Here is a 25,196-nt window from a genome sequence, read left to right on the forward strand (position 1 = left end):
TTTGCAATATGTCAGCGGTAGTAAGTTCTGGACAGCGCAGTGTAGATGATTTTTCTTTTTTCTTGTCTATGTTACAATCTGTCTATAAGACATACATATACAGCTCCCTCATTCACAAGATTTCCCTATTATTAGAATCTGAACTGTATCATGAGTCCTAAATACTAAAATCAAAGGTAATGTTTTGTGTCACTGATACTGTCTTATAGCTCTGAGACTGGTATTAAACCCCTTATATAGCTCCAAATACCCCATGCCATTGCGACACAGGAAAGAAGAAAACTATTTTCATAGCATTTTTGTAAGAAACCAATGACACATAAAGGCCAAATGTGTGATTTTCCACTACAGAAACCTAAAGAATATGCAAAGGACAAATTCTAGTCAGTATGACAAACATTTAATGAGCGTCTAGTATATATATGAGGCACTGTTGTTAAGAGCTACAAATACAACACTGAATACAACATTTTTCTTTGCCCTGGCCAATCACACGGACAGAAAAACCATCAGAAACATTTAACAGAATATGCTCTGGGTGGACAGGAAGTGTTAGTGGAAAAGACATAAAAGGTACTTGGTTCGTGGAAAAACTCCTAAAGGAGATGATGTCTCAGCCGATTCCTGAATCTTATACATCATCCTGTCTGATTTCCTACTGGACATCAGGGAAAATCTGTCTGAGAATTTAAGTGTTCCGCAATTTCTTCGTGTGTGTGTCACCTTTTATTTCCTGAATTTCATCCTATGTTTCTTATGGGCTGAGACCTGCTGCATATTTATTATTTACCAGGTAACTAACTCAGTACGAATTGTTAACTGAGAACTCTCCGTTGTCTCCAGAATTCACAACTCAATCTTCGTCCTTCAAAACAGTTTGGCTTGTTCTGAAGATTCTGTATAACGGGCTCCGCAGAGGAACCTGTAGGACACAGTCCCTGGGTCTTCAGCAGGCTCACACTCAAATGGGGCAAACCAAAACAGACATCTTGGCTACAGTCTGTACCACAGGCACGTACAAAGTGCCATGAAGGAGCAAGAAGGGACTCCCTTCAGCGGGGAGGACTAGGAATGAGCCAGTCTGAGGAAGCCTAAATGCCGGCACCAGTGAGTGAGTGCAAACGTGCCGTCTGGAGGACAGGGTGACAGGAAATGCTGGCTCTCAAGGACCGCTGTTTGCTCTTTTAGAGAGCACGATCCTGGGGAGTGCCAGCGCTATAGCTTAAGCAGGAAGCAGTATGACAGAGCAGAGTTCCTCGGTTCTGGGGTGAGAGACAAGATGGGAAGGGAGAGTCTGGAAAGAATGACAGGAGAAGGGGGAAGAACCAGAGAAAACAGTAATCCCACGGACAGGCAGTACGACGGTGCAGGGGGCGGGGAATGAAGGAAGGACGAAGTAATACTGTCCAATACTGCAGACGGGTCCAGCAGTTAGGGGGCACTGTCCATCCCAGCGGAGTCTCGGCACAGGCACAGGGCACGGAGATGCCACCGGGGATTCTCAGTCAACAGGCAATAGAAAGACCATGTGCCACCTTGAGCTTTGTGAGCAAGAGGCAGAACTAAAGCCCAGTTACCTGATTCTGGTCTATCCATCCTTTAAAAGCTCACACTATTTCCATAAATAGCCATTAAAAAATTCCACGTAACAGTAAGCTGTTGGTAACTCGTTACTTACTTGGTTGCTATAACTGCAGTGATCGGAACTCTGAACAGAGGACCTGCATTAGGAGATGCTATATCATAGCCACATACCTGGAAAAAAGAGTAAGTTTCAGTATCCATAAATTTTTACAAGAGAAAAAGAAAAAAGTGAAAAAGTGAAATCTATTTACAGAGTAAGTTACTCTAATATTAAAAGGTAAAGGTCTTAAACACAAGTTGACGCCATTTTTCTGATGCTGGGTCACATGATCAACAGCAAAAAGCCTAAACAAATGCATGCATAACCCACGCTTGACAAGCTCAGACCAACGGGGAACAGACTGCCGCACAGCGTACTTTCACACACTCTCAAGCGTATTTAGAAGTAGCAGTGAAGATGCGCCAATACCTCTGTATAATGTAAGCCTTCTCGTAAGCCCCTGGGATCCACACGTATGTTTATGTGTCTACATTGATTCATGAGTTCCAAATGGCTGGGACACTGAACCCAAGATGAATTTGAAGTTAAAGCTAAATGAAGCTGAAGGGATATTTTTTCAGCATTTTCTAACATGAAAAAGACCAAAAATTAAAGGTTAGTACTTTTTTCCTTTTCTTCCATTTTAAAAAGTTCTACCTTCTCATAAAATCTAGCAGATGAGTTTAATCAGCTATAAAATGCACTAGGGCATGGGTTTCCAAAACACAGCTTAAATAGAGCAGTCACAGAATCCTCCCCATATCTTAGGGCACTTGTGATCCATTCACACTTTTATCCAACATGGCTGTAACCTTAACATACGGCGTTTTCGTGAGTAGCTGTCATTACTGCATGCAGATAACAGCACCTGATTGAAAGGAAGATGCCAAGTACACAGTCTATTTACACCTCCTTGTGCTGAGGTTCTCCTGGCTAGTTCTAGTTCCCATTCTCCAACCGAAACTCTCTCTTACACCCAAGTAGTGAGAGTGGTAAAGAAAAGTAACTGGATGTTTTACTATCCATACTTCGATAAAACCCTGGGTCACTGAAGGCCCAGGCTACTGTTTTCCTCAGTGGTTATCATGCTAACTGAGCTGCCATGTTACTGGGATCCCTGCTTGCTATCACATCCCCCTCAAACTATGTATGATTTAAAATAATAATATTGTCAACTCATGTTTTCTCTTTAGAACATTAACCCAAATGGCATTTCTCTCATACAACGGTATTCATTCAAACCATAAATGTGAGCACTTCGGTTCACTGTCCATTTATTTCTTACCAGTATTTTCTGGAAATACAGGCTCAATGCCAACACCATGATCTGAAGGTGCAGCCACCTGAACAGGGTCTCGGAGGTAGATGCCACGGTTATTTCCAACAGTAACAGTGAAACCTAATTTATTAGCAAATGATGTATTCTGAACGAGGTAGTCATAGGCTTTATCAACCTAAATAAAAGAATACCAACAGTAAAATACCAATGGTTGGGTCAAGAAAACATTTTGTTATAAATTACCAATTTGATTTCAGTCATAAAAAAGTACCAGCGAAAAGCTAGTTTCTATATTCGCCTCTCTAAACTTCATGGTAACCCCAAATAAGAGGGCAATTCTACCTTTTCAGACAGGATACCAGTCTGACCACTCACCTCCAGCTCCACTCTCTAGATTCGCACCGCTAGTCCCAAGTGACCAAAGTCAGGAACTCCTCCCTACACCATTAGATTCACAGGTTTTGCTCTCGAAATTGTCACTTTGAATTTCTACCCTCTATGTCATAGGTTTACTGTAAGTCTCTCTTACTGAAACAAATTTGTCTTAACTACAAAATCTGATTTCATATCCTCTTTGCTTACCAGTTCAGAAACTATCATGATCATATAATGTAGAATTAGATAAATTCAATCACTGTTATAACAGGAAATATTATCCAGTAATAGCTAAGACCATATCTTGATGATTAACCCATTTTTCATACAAACAACACTACCTGAATAATACCATGTCCTTGGGCAAATACTTCTATATTGTCAGCCTTTACTGCAGTGTTTTCTAGAGCTCTTCTGACTGAATGAACCGTGTAATTAACGTTATTAGCTTTCAGACCTGAAATTTAAAAATAAAAGCAAGAAAGGAGTATTAGAGAGTTTGCTACTTTAAACCTTCTTCCCCTCACCAGTAGAGATAACGTGTACATTCTCTGGCTTTAATGTCTTATGTTTCAACACTCATTTCTTAAGCTTTCTGAAAAAATTGAACCACAACAGTCTGATTCAAACTGCTGGCATCACGTAAGGATCGCTGCGTGCCCACTGTGCAACGGCATTAGTGCCCACTCTGCAAAGGTGATGCAAATGTGTGAGGCAGATCCCTGAAGGCATTCGAATGACATTTTCTTTAAAACAGCGCTGGTCAAAGGGGCACCTGGCTGGCTCAGATGGTAGAACATGTGACTCTTGATCTTGGGGTTATAAGTTTATGCCCCACGTTGGGTGTGGAGAGCACTTAAAAATAAAATCTTAAAACACTGCTGGTCAAGTGATATGGTCGCCGATGATACTAACCAACCTGGCTATGTTACAGACACCAAGGGAACTTAAACCGGCAAAAAAGAGCCAAGCCCTGACCACAGCTCAATTAATTCAGCATCTTTGAGACTGGATCCCAGGTACTACTACTGATTAAAAGCTTCCTGGATGATGCCGGGAGTAGCCAAGCTGAGAATGACTATTCTGTGGGAAGGATATGGAAGCCACCAATTTGTCAACTTTGTGTTGAACACTTGTTAGAGATAAAAGATGAGTAATACCACATTCTTGTCCACTCCAGAGTTCATCAAACGTGTGTGCACTTATGATATTGTAAGAAATGAACAAAACAAACGTGAAAGTATGCTGCTTTAAGAGTGAATCGAGAGAGTAGCCAATTTTGTCAGTGAAAATCCAAAAGAAGGTGACGCTCTATCAGGGGAAGGAATAAGAGTTGAATCTTACCAGAACGCACAGAAGTCTGCAAGGCCAAAAAATGGTACACAAGAATTCTAGGCAGAGAGCCTACCTAAGCTGTACAAGGACGGGAGGCATGGGGCAACTCTGAGATTTGGTGAGGCTGAAGAGAGCTGGAAATGAAGGCAGAGAGTCCTGGGACCTCATCAAAGGAACACTCCTGAGGTGGAATCTCTGTGACAACCTGGTGACGGTAACTGAGTCCCAGTCAGTGCCAATGCCACCTCATCAATACCGTGAGCCTCCAGCACACCACTGCAGAAACTCCTACCGCCCTTCCCACTCTAGTAATCCCCACGGCAATATTCACTACCTTTTAACATGTAATGTAAACTAATTTTGAATTCTATTTACAGTCTGTCTCCCACAGCTATGATAAATTCCACATGGGCAGGTACTTTTGAGCAAAATAATGCTTGATAGTCATTAACAGCAAGTTAAGTATATTTGTTGAATGAATGAATACACATTCGAATCCTTATTATTACACAATTATTCTTCATCTTAAACTCTACTTTGAGCCAGGACATGACCAATTCCACACATTTTCTCACCATAAGAACTTCAGAATACACAAATATCTGTCTGAAATAAGGTAAAGAGAAATTTATTCAATTATTTTTTATGGCTACTGCCTGACTTTGTATTATGCTATAAACTGAAAATTCACCATCTGTTTCCTGGAATTTAGAAACAGTAGTAAGTCAGACCAAGAAGAGCACTAAGCAGTGTCCTTACCTGAAAGTATCAGGGCGATGCCTCCACATGCATTGGGAGAAGACATGGATGTCCCATTCATCAGCTGAGTTCCTCTCAATGTCCAGTTGGGAACAGAAGCAATGGCTCCTCCCGGCGCACTGATACTTACTCCAAGGGCCCCATCAGCACTGAATGAAAAGCCATTAAAGTTTGCTTACGATGGTGAGAGCTGGATAAACAATGGGCATTCATAAAAAGGCCACTGGTCAAATAGATTAGAGTACAATACCATGGATAATTTGCAGAACTGGAATCAGTTGGAAAAAAATACCCAGCACAGCTATCTCCCTGTTATGTAGCAATTATCTTCCTTAAAAGTGGACAAAATCTTGTAAGTATGTTTGTGTGTATCTGGGATTATGTGCAAAAGGTAATCAGGTATATTTCTGGAGGGAAAATAAATGTCATTGCTCAGATCCTTGATGAATATACTTTTTTCTTGTCTGCAGTAAGTAGAAGCTTTGCCATTGCCTAAAGTTTAACACAGCATTGTCCAATAGAAATATGTGGGACACGGAGGGCATTTATTTATTTTTTAAAGATTATTTGAGAGAGCGAGCATATACTTGTGTGTGTGCATGTTCAGCGCGGGGCGGGGGGGATGGGCAGAGGAACAAGCAGACTCCTGCCTGAACTCGGAGCCCAACGTGAGGCTCCATCCCAGGACCCTGAGATCATGACCTAAACCCAAGGCAGCCGCTTAACTGACCGAGCCACCCAGGTGCCCCCAGAGGGCATTTAAAACTTTCCAAAAGCTGCATTTAAGAAAAGCTAATGAGAAACTGGTCAAATTTCTTTTAATAATGTATTTTATTTAACCCAACATAACCAAAATACAATTTTAATATGTAACCAGTAGGAAAAAATGAGTTAATTTATATTCTTTTTTGTACTAGTCTTAAATATCTGACGTACATTTCACACTTAGGGCACATCTCAATTCAGACTAACCTCACGTGACTCACGGCTGTCATACTGGACGGCTCGAGTCCACAAGGCCCCCCGGTTGAGGGCTCCTGACTCCATCCATAGGGCTAATGAGATAACGTCCACACAGCTCATCACCATGTAGTCACCAAACACAAGCTCTGCCCTCCGCCCCAAGTAAAGGAATAACATGACACACACTAACTTCGTCCTCCCTGGAAGAATGGCTGAAAGTTCCCCAAAAGGGTTGGTGGCACCCTGTTTAGTGATTATCTTAAAATAAACACTGTTAGATAACGACGTGTTGACCTGTAAAGATTTTCATACGGTATTATCAAGTGACAAAAGATTACAAAGGTGACAGAATAGTGTGATCTCCCATTTATGCACAGGAGAAATGACTAAAAGAATGTGCACCAAAATGTTACCCAAACACATCACAGACAATGAGATTTAGGGTAGTTTTTACTTTCTTCTTTGCACCATCTATATTGTCCACCAACGTTCAAAATGAGCATGTGGTATCTTGTAACTGGAAGAGTTATAAATTCTAACTGACTACCTCCTGTTGTTCTCTATTCATTTTACACTATTCTGTTAAAGTGATTAATCATAGGGCATTTGATAAGTGCTCTAAAAAGGGTTTCATGATACGTAAAAATAATTTTTATTAAAAAAATAAAATTTTGGGGTGCCTAGCTGGCCCAGTCCAAGTCCCATGTTGGGCATGGAGCCTACTTAAAAAATAATAATAAAAAATATATAAAGTAAAATTTTTACATGTACCTTTCATATTCCTTATTTAAAAACTTTACAGAAACATTATGTAACAGCTTGTGATGTTTTTCTTCTAAGATGCAGTATGTAATAAAAATTCAAAACATGCTTATGTAGACAGTATTTGGTAATCTGTCTTTAAGAATTCTGTATGTCTGACAGTCTTTCTTGATAAAAAGGATTTTTCAAATAATACAGAGAATATGCTCCATTCAGTGATCACTAGTCAATGTTTTATACCCTAATAATTAAACCTATTAAACCATGTATTTGCAATAATATTCCACATTTATAGTAAACATGAACAAATTCTCTCAATTCCTAGAACAACGGTTTGTGAACCAGTATTTCCTTAATCCAAGCCTCACCCATAAATCATGAACTCATTTTTCTTGAAATAATTCTTTAAATGTTCTATGGGCAAATAAGACTAACAAAAGCTGGTTTAAACATTCTCTGATAACTTTGTGCTTATACTGACTGTAGATAAAATATTTCAAAATCAATTTTAGAAGAGAATCAACAAGTTTAATAATTAATACTTTAATTAACTGAATATAAAACATGTAAACCTTTGCCAACTTTGACTCTGAATCCTGGCCACTCTTATTCAGATGTGGAGTTTTAGGTCAATTAGTTGAGCTGATGTGGACAGTATATGGTGATGATACAGGCAAGGCTTGATGATCCACACAGAGATCCATAGCCTGAGTGCTTTTAATAACAGTTATAGCAAACTACTGAAATAAGTTTATTTTTTAAGAAGAAATTATCTAGGAAAGTGGGCGCCTGGGTGGCACAGTCATTAAGCGTCTGCCTTCGGCTCAGGGCGTGATCCCGGCGTTATGGGATCGAGCCCCACATCAGGCTCCTCTGCTGGGAGCCCGCTTCTTCCTCTCCCACTCCCCCTGCTTGTGTTCCCTCTCTTGCTGGCTGTCTCTATCAAATAAATAAATAAATAAAATCTTTAAAAAAAAAAAAAGAAGAAGAAGAAATTATCTAGGCAAGAGTAGGATGGTATCTGGAACTCAGAGGATTAAATCTGGCATTACCACATTTGACCTCATTCCAACCAATTTTTCTAATCTTTATTTATTTATTTATTTTTAAGATTTTGCTTGTTTATTTGACAGAGAGAGAGAGCGAGCAAGCACAAGCAGGCGGAGTGGCAGGGAGAGGGAGAAGCGGACTCCCCGCCAAGCAGGGAGCCCGATGCGGGGCTCAATCCCAGGGTCCTGGGATCATGACCTGAGCCAAAGGCAGACACTCAAACAACTGGGCCACCCAGGTGTCCCCAATTTTTCTAATCTTATACTCAGAACAGTTATGTCATCATCCAAAAATAAAATATCTGTAATTTATTCCTTTAATTATGTTTCTCTGAAATGAGATTGTTCTTCAAAATGAAAATGTTGAAAAAGTAAAACAAAAAAGTACCTGGTAAAGTAACCAAAACTCTGTCCCTCCCCACCACATAGTTTGTTTGTTTGTTTTTTTAAAGATTTTATTTATTTATTTAACGGAGAAAGAGACAGCCGGCAAGAGAGGGAACACAAGCAGGAGGAGTGGGAGAGGAAGAAGCAGGCTCCTAGCGGAGGAGCCTGATGTGGGGCTTGATCCCAGAACTCTGGGATCAGGCCCTTAGCCAAAGGCAGACGCTTAACGACTGAGCCACCCAGGCGCCCCTCCCACCACGTAGTTTAACAAAATAGTTGTAATAGACCTGTGTAGTACTCTCAACCTACCTGGGGCCTCTCGAAGACCACGTGTACTGATTTGCTGGTAATTTCTCTCTCAGAGAATACTCAGCAACCATCATATCGGGAGAAACATACGCACCAACACCTGTGGGATGAATTTCATCATGACCAAAAGGACATAAAATTAGATCTTAATTCTAAATCCACTGTTCACTCAGCTGTGTGACCATAGGTAAATCACTCAATCACCCTGTACCACAGTCCTTGTTCACAAATGGAAAGAAAGAAAATTTAATACGCAAGGAAAGTTTCCTATGTACCAGACATTAAACTAGGTGTGCTTTGGTTTTGAATATAAAACTATCTACCAGGATTATCATGTAGATTAAATATAAAAATACACCTAAAACTGTGTGTGTAGAAGAAAAAGAGAAATGTCTTTTAAACTATAAAATATAACTTTAGGAAAATATGGGAATTAGTTTGCCTTCATTTTTAAATGACCACTGTATCTAAAATTCTACCTATAAAGATGGCAGTATCCCTCTTCTCCAAAAGGCTGTAAAAACGAGCAAACAGCAAAGACATTTAACATGCTGCAGTCTTCCACATAAATATTTAAAGGCAGGTTAGTCAAAAAGGCTCTAAATTCATAGACTTACAGGGATCAAACTCAGTTTCTTCACTCTAGAAATCTGGAAACAGGGCCTAGAAAGGGCTGAAAAAATGTACTAAATGCACAGTGACTGGCGGAGAAAAGACTTAGAATCCAGGTCGGCCAGCTCCTAATTCTTTACAACATACACACACGCAGAGTAGAAGACTGGATAAAATATGTGAGTTAAGTGGATTTAAGTTAACAGTGCTGCCACATAAAATTGTAATCACTTTGTAAAAGGTAGTTTAGATTTTTCAGTGAGTCTGGGGATAAGAAAATGCCAAAATACTGAGTACTTGTGACAGAGGGGTGGATTTTGATCTTTAGGTACCTTTTGGTTCTATGTTCTGTTTCACTTTAATTTGTGTATTTAAAATATCTAGAGAACTGAAATACAAGGGACAGATCACTGGTGGGCACTGTTGTCTCAACACACGATTTAACAGAACTACTTCAGCAAGAAGTAAATTATATAAAGCAAGCTACACCTCACTTGAGATTAAGAAGCTATAAATAAAAGTATACCCTATAAGCTAAGATCACTGTTATTTAAATAAATTTTTTAAAGGACCAGTTTCTAAATGTGGATATCCAAATGTTATTATGTATCTGTAACATCTACAGTATCTGTATGCCTTTAATAATAACTATAATATGTACACATTCAAGCAGTTACTGACGTATACACCAGAAAATTTGGGACCAAACAGTGTTTGTTGTCATGCATCCAATTACAAATGTTAAGAGGTATTAGCCTTATACTGTTCTCAAGTTTAAAAATAAGGGAAAAAATTCTAGGCATCGATTACCATCTATTTGTTCTCTCAGTTCATTATCCTCCTCATTCATGCCTTGTATTAAAAAAAAACAGGGGTGAGTGTTACGTTTTGTGGGTGTTTTCGCACAAGTTGGCAACTACAGCTAATTTTATCATTTTCATATCATGTATGCAACTCATTTTGATTTCCCTTAACTCTTGTTGACGGGCATCTTCCCGATCGAGTGCAGTGAAACAGACAACACTGCATCACACCCGACAGCCCCAACAGCAGAAGAGAAGCCATGTTCATAGAATGTGTTTCAACTGCTTTTCTTCTCATTAATAAATTCCCTTTCTTGATATCTGCTTCTCTCTGCATGTCCCAAGAGAAATTAAAGGAGGAAACTATACTATAAACAAGCAGTCATATACTATAAATAAAGAGTGAAGCAAGTATCTGTGTTTACATTGTTCACTTAGCCTGGAAAACTCTTTCCTCACTCATTCCTACCTATCGAAATCCTCACTGCCACGCTTCTTTCAGAAAGCCTCCCCTGGATTCCTGAATCAGAAGTAGCTGCACTTCTGCAAACCCAGACTGTCCCTGTCCCTGCCTTACACCACTTCCTCCAGTCCCCAGGTCGGCAGCTCTCCAATAGACTTTGCGTTCCTGAGGGTACACACTCATGGCTCACAGGAACTTGCATACAGTAGAGACACAATTAACATCACATTCATTGAGTTTTTTGTTCGCTTATTTTTAAACAAGCCTACCTCTAAAGCAGGAAACTAACCTATGACACTGGATGTTGTTCCACCCGGACAGCCGACTGTCGAAAGGCACGGACCGTTATTCCCAGCACTTGAGACGTAAATGATGTTATGCTTCCACACTGCCTCACTGATTACTTCACAAATTCTCCTGAAAGACAGAGAGAATTTCTTTGGATGTAGAAAACAGTTCCATTTTTCAAAACATGTATTATTATACTGTGAAGAGATTTTCAGATATGGTTTTCATAAAAACCAAACTAAAATATGGGTTCTAAGTAGCAGAACTGAAACAGTGGCTACAAGTAAGAGGTGTGCATTAGAAGCAGGAGACATCCGCACACTATAAATGCTTGGCCTTATCCCAGTGTGTATAACACCAACATACTATTCGAATGTGTGGTTGAGTAAATTTTGGCACATCTACCATTGGTGGCCTAGGACACAGCCAAGCCAAGTGATACAACCTCAGCTGGGTTTTAGTGTAAGGAAGGAGTCATGAGACCAAGGTAAATGTGGGAAGAATGTTAGCTAGATTCAACATGGACTAGATGTAGGGAAAATAAATGATAAAGGATCAAAAGCAAATACTGAAATAATAGCAGGGATTGATGAGACAGCGGGGCAACAGGTAGTTTGACTTCCACCCTCCCCTCAATATAACGTATGTAGAAATGACTCCACAGGGGATTCCGGACATGTATTTATGATTAGTGGCAAAGGTGAAGGGGAACTAAGGCAACAGGAAGAACTGCAGAGAAGATTTAAAATACAGAGTCTGGTTAGAACTTGACGGCAAACAAGAAATGTACTGGTATTAAATAAAGGGGATGAAGTTAGACCATCGAGAAAATGTAGTCAATAGAAAAAAGGCGTACAGCCAAGAATGCCACAACCCTGAAGTTTGAAGGGAAGAATATCAGGGAAAGACGATCTTAAAAGGAGGAACGTCAAAGGAAGAGAGAAAGAAATACACTTAGGTAAAAAAGGTACTGAAGCAAGAGAAGAGGGCAAGATTACGTTCACGGAAGAAATGAGTGAGGATGACAGGGTGATTGTCACAAGGGCAGGAAAGTGATGTGTCACAAGAAACAGTACTGGTTATCTGAGAAAACTGAGTTATTTGAAAACAGTGAACTATAGGGTCTGGCTTGGTAAAATTTTCATTTTGGCAGGGCTTTATGAAAGAGCTTCAGAAACTGGGTGACAGGTAGATATGGGTGGCCTGGTGGGAATGGGGGAAAGGTGATCACTAAGTAAGTAAACATTCTATATGAAGTCATTTCAAAGTTATTATTATGAAGAAAAAAAAGGTGAGGTAACATTAGTTCAAGGCTGAGCCACTGAATTTAGCAACAGGAAGACACCACATCACAAAAAGGCAGGGAGTCGTGTGACACACATCAGAATGCACCAACGAGCTTCGGAAACGGTGACTATACCAACCACCAAGCTCTGTGGGAAAAGTGAGGGAAAGCAGTGTGAAAGGAGGAGATTTGTCTGCCTGGGAGCAGTTTTTAAGGAGAGGAAATGGGAACCAGAGAGCCAGTACTTGAGTGACTTTTAACCCTGAGCACTTCATTTATTTTTAAATTTTTTTTTAATTTTTAAAGATTTTATCCATTTATTTACTGGAGAGAGAGTGTGTGTGCTTACGCGTGTGTGAGTTCAGGATGGGGAGTAGGGATGTGGAGGTGGGTAGAGGGGGAGGGAAAGAAAGAGGCAGGGAACCTCAAGCAGACTCTGTGCTGAGCACGCAGCCCAATGCGGGGCTCCATCCCATGACCCTGAGATCATGACCTGAGCTGAAACCAAGAGTCGGATGCTTAACCAACTGAGCCACCCAGACCCCCTGCCAAGCACTTCATTTATTACACGAGAAAGGAAGACAGAGAGGGTGGGGTCAGAGTAGGTTGCAGGAAGGTCAGAAGCCCCCTCTGAGGGCTTTTATCTTCTCTGGGAAAGGAAGAGGTGAGAACATCAGCTGAGGGAAGAAAGGAAAGGTCGCTGAAGGTCTTGGAGGAGATAATAAGGTATAAATGGCCGTACAGGAGTGAAAGAGTAAATGCAGATGATCGAAGGCAATGCTGAATGATCATCTGAGATTCCTGCTCACGAACTTAAAGTGCGATGTGAGTGTGCATGTCCAGCTAATAATAAGTTCAGTAGGTCGGGTGGGATCACTGAAGAGATGAGCAGGTTGCAGCAAGTCTAGCATTCTGTCAGGTCAGTATACCTGGAAGAGTTCACCCTGCTTGTAACAAGGAACTGTGATGCGGGATGGGCCAGCGAGTCTTCCTGGCTAAGAGCGAATCACGACATCACAGACAGGACCATGGGAACGAGGGCCAGGGGTCCATGAGATACACACTTATCATCTAACCACGAGACTGCTCGTTTTCATTTGTGGTGTACAATCCAGTTATAAAAACACTTAATATTCTCCATCAGCTGAAGTCTGTGGCTCACAAGTATCCGAGAACACTCACCCAGAATTTGGCCAGTGAGTTGCTTCTCCATAGCTGTAGTTGACAAGATCACACTTATGATTTATGACTTCTATCATCTATTAAAAAGATGAAGAGTCTAGTTTAGGCAGCAATTTATAGAAAGATTAGCCAGTAAAATAAAGGCACGGAATTCCAGTTTCTTAACCAATCATCTTCTATTTCAAATTCAAATGTATCTTATTTCCAACTTTTAAGTTGAAAAACTTAAAAAAAAAAAAAGGTAGGAAGAGACACAGAGTATAGTAAGTAGTCAATAAAAAACACAACTAGCATGTGCAGAATGGAATGGTTCTTACTAAATTCTAAAATCACTGAAGTTAAAGTAAAATCTAATTCATACATTAAAATGAAATGCAGATTGAGAATTCTTCCTAGACTGATGGAACAAGCTGGCTAAAAGGTCGGTTTGGGGTTTTTTAAAGTATCTCAAAATAGTGTGCTAGGGGACTTAATAGGAATGAGAAGTATAATACAATATTTTCCTATTTTCTAAAAAACTGCATCTTAATAATTTTTAATAAAAATAATTTAAAACTGCATTAAGTGTTTTTGCGTCCTAAAACAAAGTCCTCTTTACCAAATACAGGCCAACATTTTCTTAGTAAAATCAAGAACACTTTATAAACCTAGAACTATCCACAATTACCCATCATTTATCTTCTAAATCAACACCTCCCAAATACTCACGGCGCGTATAAGGCCCGTGCCTGTTTCCATCGTGCTCAGTCGGGTATCACCAATCTTAATGGAAAGAATTTGAGCACCGGGAGCTACACCGTTCCGTTCAGGTTCTTCTGGAAAATGCCCAGCAGCTATACTAGCTACGTGTGTTCCGTGAGCTCCTAGAGGCAAAAAGGGGAACATGACAGAGTATTTTCAGAGACTCAAAGTTTTAACCATTCAATTTACATATTAAGCATGATAAAAATAATCTAAAATAGTCTCTCACTTTAACACCTAACTGTATATTAAGTCTCATCAATAATTCACAAAAAAATGAAACTTTTTGAACTGTATACACTATTCTCTACCCTGGATTCTATCCTGATCATTGAAAGCAAAATGCAAGTCACAAAGGTGAGAAAGTAGCTGCAACACACACAACTGACTTATATCCAGAATATAAGATCTCCAATCGGAAAGAGCTTCCAGAAGAAAAATGGGTAAAACACTTGAAAAGCATTTCTCAAATGGCAAATAAATACATGAAAAGATGTTCAACTTCATTAGTCACCTGGGGAACGCAAATCAAAGCCACAATGAGACAGTTGAGCATACCTTCCTTTCAGAACGGCTATGCCTTTACGGCTGACCACAGCCACTGTGGAGGAGGGTGCGCACTCCCCCTACACTACGGGTGGGAGCATAGCCCGGCATTTTGGAAAGCTGAACACAGGCATACCCTATGATCCAGCAATTCCACTCCCAGCCTTACACCCAACAGAAATGCGTGCATATGTACGCTAAAAGACACATGCAAAAACGTTCATGGCAGCATTGCTCACAAAATTCAGAAACTTGAAACAACACCAAGATTTGTCAACAGTAAATGGATATATATGGTGCAATCATGGATTATATATTACACAACAATAAACTGGAACTACTTCTAAACATTATGAGATGAAGCACACAAAAATAAGGTTGATCTAAAGAATTCACACACAGAAAGATATATATAATCCCATGTATATAAATGGAAACACATCACCTTGGGTTGAACTATGTGAACGTGCCACTATTTAATCATTTCTGACCTATAAAAACCGCAATGGTATTGGGTGGTTCAAACTAATGCAGTGATAGAAATCAGGACTGTAATTAACTCTGGGAGGGCCGAGGGTAGGTTAGTGTTTAGGAAGAGACAAGATAGGGTTTTGACAATGTTTTATACCTTGACCTCGTTACACAAAAGTATCCACTTTGTGAGAATTCAATGTGTATACAATTTGTGATTTGCAAACTTTTCTATAGTATGTTATATTATCAATAAAGCAAAAGCAAAACAAAACAGCTAGGGTTTCTTAAGTGAAAAAGTTTCTTAAAAGACACGGGTAGAGAGAAATCTCCCACTACTATCAGAAAAACAATAATACAAACACAATGATAAACACCTACTGGCACTGGGCCTTAATGTTTGGGTGACGACAGAGTTGTAGCTCCAGAAGAAATAAGAGCACATGACCCTTCTGTTTGCTTCAATGCTGAGAATCCCATGCTCTAGACAACAGCTGTCACCCAAGAATATGGACCCAATGTCACCAATTCTTCCTTTCTTATTTTTTTTAAAAAAGATTTCATTTATTTGACAAAGAGAGAGACAGCCAGCGAGAGAGGGAACCCAAGCGGGGCGGGTGGGAGAGGAAGCAGCAGGCTCCCAACAGAGCAGGGAGCCCGACGCAGGGCTCGATCCCAGCACCCTGGGATCACCCCGAGCCGAAGGCAGATGCTTAACAACTGAGCCACCCAGGCGCCCCTCCTTTCTTATTTTTTCCAATTCAAAATAGGGAAGCTGGATTTTAATGTCACCACCCTGCCCAAACCACTTGCCACCACCAACTACCAGCCAGAGTGGCTAAATGTCAGCAGGCTGTCCACACCACACATGGATGAGAACGTGGAGCTCTGGAGTGCTCGAAGTCTGCTGGTGCAGTTTAAGAGGGTGCAGCCACTGTGTTTCTTAAAAGGTTAAATACATACCTACCACATCCAACCAGTTCTCCTAGATACCAGTCCAAATTAAACAAAAACATATCTGCACACAGAGACTTATACCCAAATACTGGAACAATTCAAATGTCCACCAATATAGGTGAATGGATAAATAAAACCACGGTGTAGCCACACAATGAAATACTACTCAGCAATGAGGAACAAGCAATTTATAACCATGACATGGATGAATATCATACCATAACTATTCTACTTATATAAAATTCTAGAAAATGCAGTATCTAGACTGACAGAAAGCAGTTCAGGAGCTACCTGGGGTTGTGGGTAGAGACAGAGCTGGATTACAAAGGAAGACAAGAAGACTTACAGGGGTGATAGATATGTTATCTTGACTGGGATAATGGTTTCCTGGGTGTACACATCTATCAAAACTCATCAAATTGTGCATATATACATGCAGTTTATAGTACTTCAACTATAACTCAATAATATTGGAGGGGGCCATAAGAGTTAAAGTCGTCCTTGCTTCCTCCCTAGAAGTAACCACTATCCAGAAGCTGGTGTGTATTTTCTTCCCATCTCTATTTTTATCATACAAACACACACATCCAGGGATATTGTATAGCATGTTTTACAATTTTACACAAATGTGTTATCAATGTATTTTTCACTAAAATTTTGTATTTGAGATTTATAAATATAGGTATATGTAAATTTATTCGTTTGCTATATAATATTCCACAAAGAATAATAGTTTTAAATTAACCTGTTCTTTTGTTAATGGATATTTGGATAGTTTCCAACTTTTTTGAAATTACATAGAATGCCATATGAGGATCTTTTTACCTGACTTTGTACTTGTAGGTGAACTGCTTAAGAGGTAGTATGTGGAAGTAAAATTCCTTCCAAAGGAATTTACATTGTATTTATTTTAAGTATTGTTTTTGTTAAGATGAATTATGTTGATGGTTTTTTTGTGGCTGGACCATGCCTGTACTCATGGACTGGATCCTACATGGTTATGACTTTAAAGAAAACAATACCTAACTAAGGGAATCAACTCCCATTTATTATCCCATACCTACTTCTTTAGGTAGAATCGCTAGGTTAAATTCTCTATAAGGCTGCTTTACGGCTATAGTAGTCAACATCTTACCATGTCGAAAGTTTATCTCTAGTTAGCAAATCTGAAACAAAATACCTCCACTAGTCACAATGGAGAGCAGGTTTCCATCATCATATATATTAACAGAGTAATTTAACATCTCGGCTGTGCCAAAGGAACCATATTCTTGGGCCTCTTTGTAGTTTCTCAATACAGTAGATTTACTCAAATCCCCATCTTCATTCGAATCAATGCAGGCTCTGTAAATTGAGAATAGAGTAGATAGTGAAATTTATTTATTTTCTTTGGCTTTCTAAAAATAAAGTGGTATGGTTTATTAGGTACCTTCTTACTGCCTTGTCTATTTTATCACAACATACACAGTAACTGCCGGGTTTAGAGTCCTCTGTTTCAGAGTCACCAGTAAAGATTAGGTAAGAAGCTTAAAGGAACCAACCTTTAATGAAGGCCTGTATAAAGGAGTTTAGGAACACTGTCTGTCACAAAACTCCAGGCAGAAAACCATCCAGCCACTTAAGAAATTAGACCAAAGCTTAGCCTAGAGCTTTAGACTAGTTCAGAATGATTATGACACATAGCCTAGGCCTTACTCCCTTCTGCTTCTTTTAGAATTGGTTTCGTGAATCCAACAGTGTGTGCAGCCTCTTTGAAACATGATGAACTATAGCCTGTGCCTCACCCCCAAAGTTATAACAGCCTTAGGCAAACATTTTGTACAAAAGTACTTTCTACATAGTTTTATGGTTGTCCTCCTGTTTGTTCTTGCCCCATTTTATTACCGTCCTAATTTTTAAAATATATATTCCAAATACTACAAAATATTTGATTAAAGCTAAAAAATCTAAAATAAAAGTCATAAATGGAAAGCACATCACTTAAAGGTCAACATTATGTTTTTAGCTATTATTAGGCCTTTGTGCAGATTTGCTAGCTAAGAAGAACTATGTTTTAACAAGGTAAAATCAATCACAACTGCTATAGGGAACTAATGGAAGCCCACTAGTATACAGAGGGCATTTATTATAAATACTATTTCATTAACAAACTAGGACAGTTTGGACAGAAGGATCTCTGAAACAGTCCATTTGTTTTTATGTATACCCCAATTAATGTGCAGCTAAAATGATTTATGGCATTTCAAAAAAAGACACAAAATATAGGAAAATATAGGAGACTGAACACTAATGGGGAAAATGAGACAAACAGAAAACAAGTAGCATATCAAATGGAATCAGGTATTAACAGGTAAAATGTATTCCACCAAATCCCCCCATTTGCTAGACAGAGTAGCACTTTTGGTTCCTAAAACCATGTAACTGGCCAGTATCCATCCTGGCTATCATCTCTAAGGTTCTCCATTTCTTTCATCCAGCCCATCAGATACTTGAAATTCCTGGCAGTTCCTCCACCATCCTCTTGACTTTCCCCTCTACCTTCAACCCCTGTCCCTATCCTCTCTGCTAACTTGAGCTGAGCCTTCAATGGAATCTTTCATGATGCTTCTGAGATGCTTTTCATACTTGCTTCCACAGAGCCTAGAGTCCATGGAATAGCTTCTCTAGAATCTATCTGGTACAAAGAAGGTACAAATATTTGCCAAAGGATGAAAGAACGAAGGAATTAACATCTTTAACAACATTCTCACAGCAAATACACTGACAAATTCCACAGATCAGTTTCCCGTAACCACCGTCAATATGAGGTGACTCAACCTTCAAGCACTATATCAAAATATCAATATAGAATTGAGTGACTTCTCTCAATAACTCCACAGAGGGCAAGTATGCATATGGTACAAGGGTACAACTTTCTGAAGGTGGCTGGCTTAGATCAAGGACAATTGTCAGAATACCAGAAAGGAAATATGGAAATGACGTTCATGGGTAGGATTAGAGTATATGTGTGAGGAGGGCAGGACAGGGGAGTTGGGTTATAAATTTCTGGACATTTGTAATACATTTCTTTGCCCAATTTCCTATGGGAAAAATCCACAGCTTTCATCAAACTCAAAGGAAATCTGAGATAACAAGGTCAAAAACCACTGAAAAGAAACCAGTTAATGGCCTTTCCTTCATGTAATCCTCTACAAATACTGTCTTCTCAACCAGTGTGGTGGAATTGTGGCGGGAGCAGGGCAGCCTTGACAGTCTTTGTAAAAACAAAAGCCAAGGCACTTAAGGTTTTACCTCCCCTCAGAAATGGCTGACATTTCTGAAATGACAGTGCCTAGATCTGCCTTAGGTAATTTGGGATCTCTAAGATTCTTCTCAAAAAATTCTGGCTCTAACTCTGAGATGGGGTGGGGGAATCAAAGCCCCACACGGTATACAGTATCATGCAAACAAAAGTTAAATTATTTCCAGTAACACCTGACAGCGTAGAATTCTGCTGCATTTTTATGGATTATAACATTTTCTAAATTGTTACTCCAGTGATTTCAGTTTTTATTTCCTTTAATGTTTAAGTTTCATTTCCAATGCAAAAATTCGAAAAGCTGTCTTAGAAGACTGTTGACAAACTGTTGCAGTGTATCCCTTGCTTTGTCAACTGTCTTAAGGATCTTTGAAACCTATGCTGGCAGCCTGGACATCCTGACCCAAATTCCCTTCCCTTAGGACAAAGTTGGCAATGGTTTCAAAACATGTAGGAAAACATCCTAATTGACACCACCTATTGCCCCACTACCCCATCCCTGCTAATATTAGAGTATCTCCTAAGTCCTTACGGTATATTTTCCCACTTATACTTGCTTTTGTATCTAGTATTCTCCTCACATTTAACCTTAACCTTGCCTCCTTTCCCATGCTAAAACTCACCTAAGGCTTATCACTGGGAATGATTAAATCGTGTTACACCATGTGGTGGATGTACCAAATTTGCTAAACCACACATCTGAACACTTTTTAATATTACAAACACTTTGATCCAAACTTTCTGTGAAGTTTTTAAAGAAAAAAATTGTTCACAAATGTGTGCACACCTGCATCTACACAAACGACATACCTGAATACATGCAAAAAACTGCATTAATATTTGATGTCATATGGATTGGAATGTTGCTATATGCAAATATCTTCACATTTTCAGTTCCGAATGGAGGAGGGATTTCTCATTCAGCTGAAAATGTCATATACCCATTATCAGAGATGAGTCAGCACCCATATCCATGGGATGAAAGCTCTCCTTTAAGAATGGTGCGCTGCAATATAAACTACCTGAGGAAAGCAATCAAGTCATTGCATCTTGTTCTGTGTTTGCCACATCTCGGGAAACGATCCTCTGCATATGAGCAGGGACTCAAACTATAAAAAAACTGCTTGTTGATTTCAAGTTTCAGGGAGGCATCTGATTTATTGCAGATACCCTTTTATTTTTTTTTAAGATTTTATTTATTTGACAGAGAGACAGCCAGAGAGAGAGGGATCACAAGCAGGGGGAGTGAGAGAGGAAGAAGCAGGCTCCCAGCAGAGGAGCCTGATGCGGGGCTCGATCCCATGACGCTGGGATCACGCCTTGAGCCGAAGGCAGACACTTAACGACTGAGCCACCCAGGTGCCCCGCAGATACCCTTTTAAAACATGTATATGCCTAAAGATCTGTATTAAGGACATATTCCCATTTCCATGGAGATGGTAATGCAAGAAGACATTTACTAGCCAATTACAAGAAACACACCTGTGTATAATTCACCGAGAAAGAAACTGACAAGTGTACACGATAGGTAACCTGGTACACACCATCCTTATTAGTAGTAGCAATAGTAGCAGCAGCAGGAAGAGCTTACATTTATCAAGTGCATAATGTGTCTAGAAACATCAAATTTAATTTTCCCAAAACCCTCTAGGGAGGCACTATTATTATTATTCCAATTAACGGAGGAGGAAACAGGCTTGGAGGTGTAGACAGTGTTCAAGGTCACATAGCTAGGATTCTATCTCAGAGAATGAACTCTTCACAACTGTATTATACTGCCTCACTTCAGCTTAGCTACCTGGACTCTATTTGAGAAATCTTCACTACTCAACTGTACTCCTTTGTCCTTCAAACATTAACAGCAGATGCTCTGCGGCACTCTCTTGCAGTTAACTTTCCAAATTGCCCAGCCCCAATCAGGAACATTCCTATGTCTACCAATGATTAACCTGATCTGGTTAACAGTTACTATCTGGTTAATGCAACGAGCTTCTTTAATTAAAAACCGTAAGGGTCAGGTTTAGTATCTAAGATACGAAGTTCAAAGGGCTTATCCAGAACTACTCAAGCCAATTTGGCTCTCAAACAGTTCTGATTAGTGATATTAATGTCACTTAAACAACTCTCTGGATAGTTTTGGGAGTTTAATGTTCTTCAGAGTAGATAAAAACATTTTTTTAAGTGAAGATCTTTATAATACATGAAGTTTACCTCCAGGCTTCACCATCATGCCACACCAAGCAGTCATACACAGGGCCAGGATCACTATATTTTTTCTCAAAAGAATTTAGCAATTCCACTTGACTTTGAAGTTCCTCCTTGATTAGTTTATTTGCCTAGTCAATTGGAAAATAAATTAATATTAGAACATTTTGTGCTCTTGAAAAGTTCTATTAACATACAACCAAAGACACAGTGAGACCAAAAGAAAGCCATTTTACCCTGGAAAAATGTAGGGAAGTTTTCTTTTTATATCTATGCAGCTTGTAGTTCAATTTAATGATGCAGATATCAATATACTAAACATTTAAAAAAATAATACTACTTTAATTCGATCTCACATTTACTTATTTATTCTATCCACTTTGGGAAAGACACTGTGCTACATGTTGATGATATCATTTGGCCAAGACATGTTACTCACGTATCTATAATCTATAACTAATTTCCAAAAATAACTCTAAAATTACTACAAAGTAGAATATCTATTGACTTTTAGATTTTTTTATCAGAACTGTTTCCATTTAAATCTGTTTCTTAATAATTAAAATAAGAGAAACCATGAATTATCTTCTGTCCTTTAGAATATGCTAATAAGTTAAACACATACTATATGCATGACCTTGTACAGATAAGCTGCTATTTAACCATTTTGATCCAAAAAAATGAGAATTGTATATGCTCCAATCTGAGGTGTTTTTTTCAACTACATGCTACATCACACTGCTCTACATTCACCTGAATAGTCCCTACTGAATTAAAATTTAATTTCCACATGTTCCAAAAATCTTAACTTCCTTTTTAGCTATTCAACATTCACTCCTCCTTAAAGGAAAAAGACAATTATATAGACATTTTTGGTAACCAAAATAAAATAAAATGGATAATTAAATCCAGATCCCTCTTTTTATAAAATTGGCTGTATATATGTAGCACCTGAAATACTACACTTAATGTGTCTGATACAAGGCTGAAGGACAAAGTGATCTAACAGAAAGGAATACAGCTAAAGAGGATGAATTACAGTTACAGAGGATGCTGTACACAGATTAAGTAAATGCAAGTTAAATGTGTACACAGATCTATTCAGGCTAGGAGTTCTCAACTCTAACTGTGCATTAATTAAAGCTCCTGGGAGCTTTTAAAAATGCCAGCCTTCCTGCGAGGCTTTAATTTAATTCCTCTCTGGGGCACAAGCACTGGCGGTTTAAGGCTCTTCATGGGATTCTAATATGCAGCCAGGGTTGAGAACCACCAATACCATTCCACTTTTGATTTTAAAAAGGTACATGCATGCATTAAAAGAAAGATTCAGAAGGATAAACATCAAGTTGTTGGTACCATCCAACATGGGGGGAGCAGGGGTGGCATTTTGGAGGCTCTCACTTGCTACTTTGTACTCCCCTGTGATCCAAAAGTTTCTGCAACAAGCATGTACACTATTTTCATAACAAACCAAAACGTTATCTTCATTTCATTAACTGATTTAAAAAAAATGTAAAGGCTGGGGCACCTGGGTGGCTCATTTGGTTAAGCATCCGACTCTCGATTTCAGCTCAGATCATGAGCTCAGGGTTGTGGGATCAAACCCCCAGTTAGGCTTTGCACTCAGTGGGGAGTCTGCTTGAGATTTTATCCCTCTCCCTCTGCCCCTCCCTCTGCTCGTACTCCTTCACACTCTCACTCTCTCTCTGTCTCTCAAACAAATAAATCTTAAAAAAAAAAATGTAACGGCTATTTAAGGATGTGGAACTATGGGAGCTCTCGTAGTACTTCCTGCGGAAATATGACTTGGTACTACCATTATATGACCCACCAAAAACATGCGTGAGAATATTCAAAATAGCATCTTCTTTAAGAGCCAAGCACTGAAAACAAAGCAAATACTGATCAGCATCAACTGTGGTGCATCCATCATACAGTAACAAAAGTGACCCAACTACAACACCCACACATGGATGAATCTCGAAAACAAGATACTGAGTGAAAGCAGCTACTCATAAAAGAACATGCTGTAGAATTCCATTCTACAAACTCCAAATAGGCAAAATCTTTCTGTAGTGTTAAAAGACAGGATGGTGGTCACTTTTGGAGGAGGTAGAGAGCAATGATTAGGAAGGAGTATGGGAGGGAGTGTTCACTCTGTGCTAATTCATGACTACACACAGCATTCATGCACTTTGACATATGTGTATTGTATGTTCATTGAGAAGTTTTGGAAAATAAATATGTAAATTGATTACAGAACAAAAGAAAAATTAGTAAAATTAAACAATTTAAAACTTGTGGAAAAAACAGTCTTTTAAGTCTCTAAGAAATCTATGATAACATGGCTCTGTAGTAATGTTTAAGTAAAAGCGACTAGCACCAACTTGAGAAGTGCAATTGTTGGCAACATCAAATTCTTCTTGTTTTCTACAGGCTTCTGCAAGGGCCACCCTGTGAACAGGATCCCAGATTTTTTCCTTCCGTTCTTTCTGCAAAGACAGAAAAATTACCTTACAATGAGGTTGACAAACATCCAGGTAAACCTAGACAGTCATTTATATATGGACCTAGTTGTTATCAGTTGTAATGCCACACAATTTTCACACAGGAGCTAAAAAATCATTTATTATCAAGTTGATAAAGCAATGGATCAATTATTAACAACTAGTTAACTCTATTACTCAGCCATCAGAAAGAACGATTACCCAACATTTGCAGCAACATGGATGGGACTGGAGGGGATTATGCTAAGTGAAATAAGTCAAGCAGAGAAAGACAATTATCATACGGTTTTACTCATTTATGGAACATAAGAAATAGCAGGGAGATCGGTAGAAGGAAGGGAAGAATGAAGGGGGGGTAAACAGAAGGGGGAATGAACCACGAGAGACTATGGACTCTGGGAAACAAACTGAGGGTTTCAGAGGGGAGGGGCGTGGGGGATTGGACTAGGCCGGTGATGGGTATTAAGGAGGGCACGTATTGCATGGAGCACTGGGTGTTATATGCAAACAATGAATCATGGAACACTACATCAAAAACTAATGATGTACTGTATGGTGACTAACATAACATAATAAAAAATTAAAAAAAAAACAACAACTAGTTAACTCACTGCAGCTGGGTTTTAAGAGAACACATTTACCAAGGCACATCCAAATGTATTTTGATATATATGTCCCAGTTTTAACCCATCCAAGAATAAAAATAATAGCATGTCACATAACAAACTGAATTCCTAGTCATTTACAATAAAAGCAAATACTATGTCCTGGGCCCTTATGGAACTGAGAACTGCCTTAAGCCACATGCAAGCGGAGGGTGGAGGTAAGACTAGCTGCAATGAGGGACATGCAGCCTTCCTCAATTTCCTTCCTTTCTGGCTTATTTTTTCCCTACCCTCTTTGATTTGACAGGATGCTTTGTTACTGAAATTGGTCTTACCTTCATCTCTGTTGTCTCTAACCCATAGTGCCACCCAGTGGAGGTCTGCTAGTTAA

At 39.2% G+C, this 25,196-nt stretch overlaps 1 protein-coding gene across 5 annotated transcripts in view; it reads right to left on the reverse strand.

Annotated features, from left to right (window-relative positions):
- The window catches only part of TPP2 (tripeptidyl peptidase 2), a 71,000-nt gene that overhangs the window by 29,314 nt on the left and 16,490 nt on the right, over window positions 1–25,196 (reverse strand). For all 5 annotated transcript variants that reach the window (XM_045812762.2, XM_045812763.2, XM_045812764.2 and 2 more), the window contains exons 4-15: window positions 24,081–24,185; window positions 21,700–21,824; window positions 17,371–17,534; window positions 14,184–14,338; window positions 13,476–13,552; window positions 11,010–11,137; window positions 8,843–8,942; window positions 5,373–5,521; window positions 3,620–3,735; window positions 2,910–3,078; window positions 2,054–2,211; window positions 1,679–1,755 (exon numbers count right to left, since the gene is read on the reverse strand). In XM_045812762.2, the coding sequence (XP_045668718.1) occupies window positions 1,679–1,755; window positions 2,054–2,211; window positions 2,910–3,078; window positions 3,620–3,735; window positions 5,373–5,521; window positions 8,843–8,942; window positions 11,010–11,137; window positions 13,476–13,552; window positions 14,184–14,338; window positions 17,371–17,534; window positions 21,700–21,824; window positions 24,081–24,185 (1,523 nt within the window). The remainder of the gene's footprint in view (window positions 1–1,678; window positions 1,756–2,053; window positions 2,212–2,909; window positions 3,079–3,619; window positions 3,736–5,372; window positions 5,522–8,842; window positions 8,943–11,009; window positions 11,138–13,475; window positions 13,553–14,183; window positions 14,339–17,370; window positions 17,535–21,699; window positions 21,825–24,080; window positions 24,186–25,196) is intronic.

The sequence above is a fragment of the Ursus americanus genome, chromosome 10 (genome assembly GCF_024610735.1).
Source record: "Ursus americanus isolate L20-20 chromosome 10, mUrsAme1.1.p, whole genome shotgun sequence".
In the NCBI taxonomy this organism is placed as follows: Eukaryota; Metazoa; Chordata; class Mammalia; order Carnivora; family Ursidae; genus Ursus; species Ursus americanus.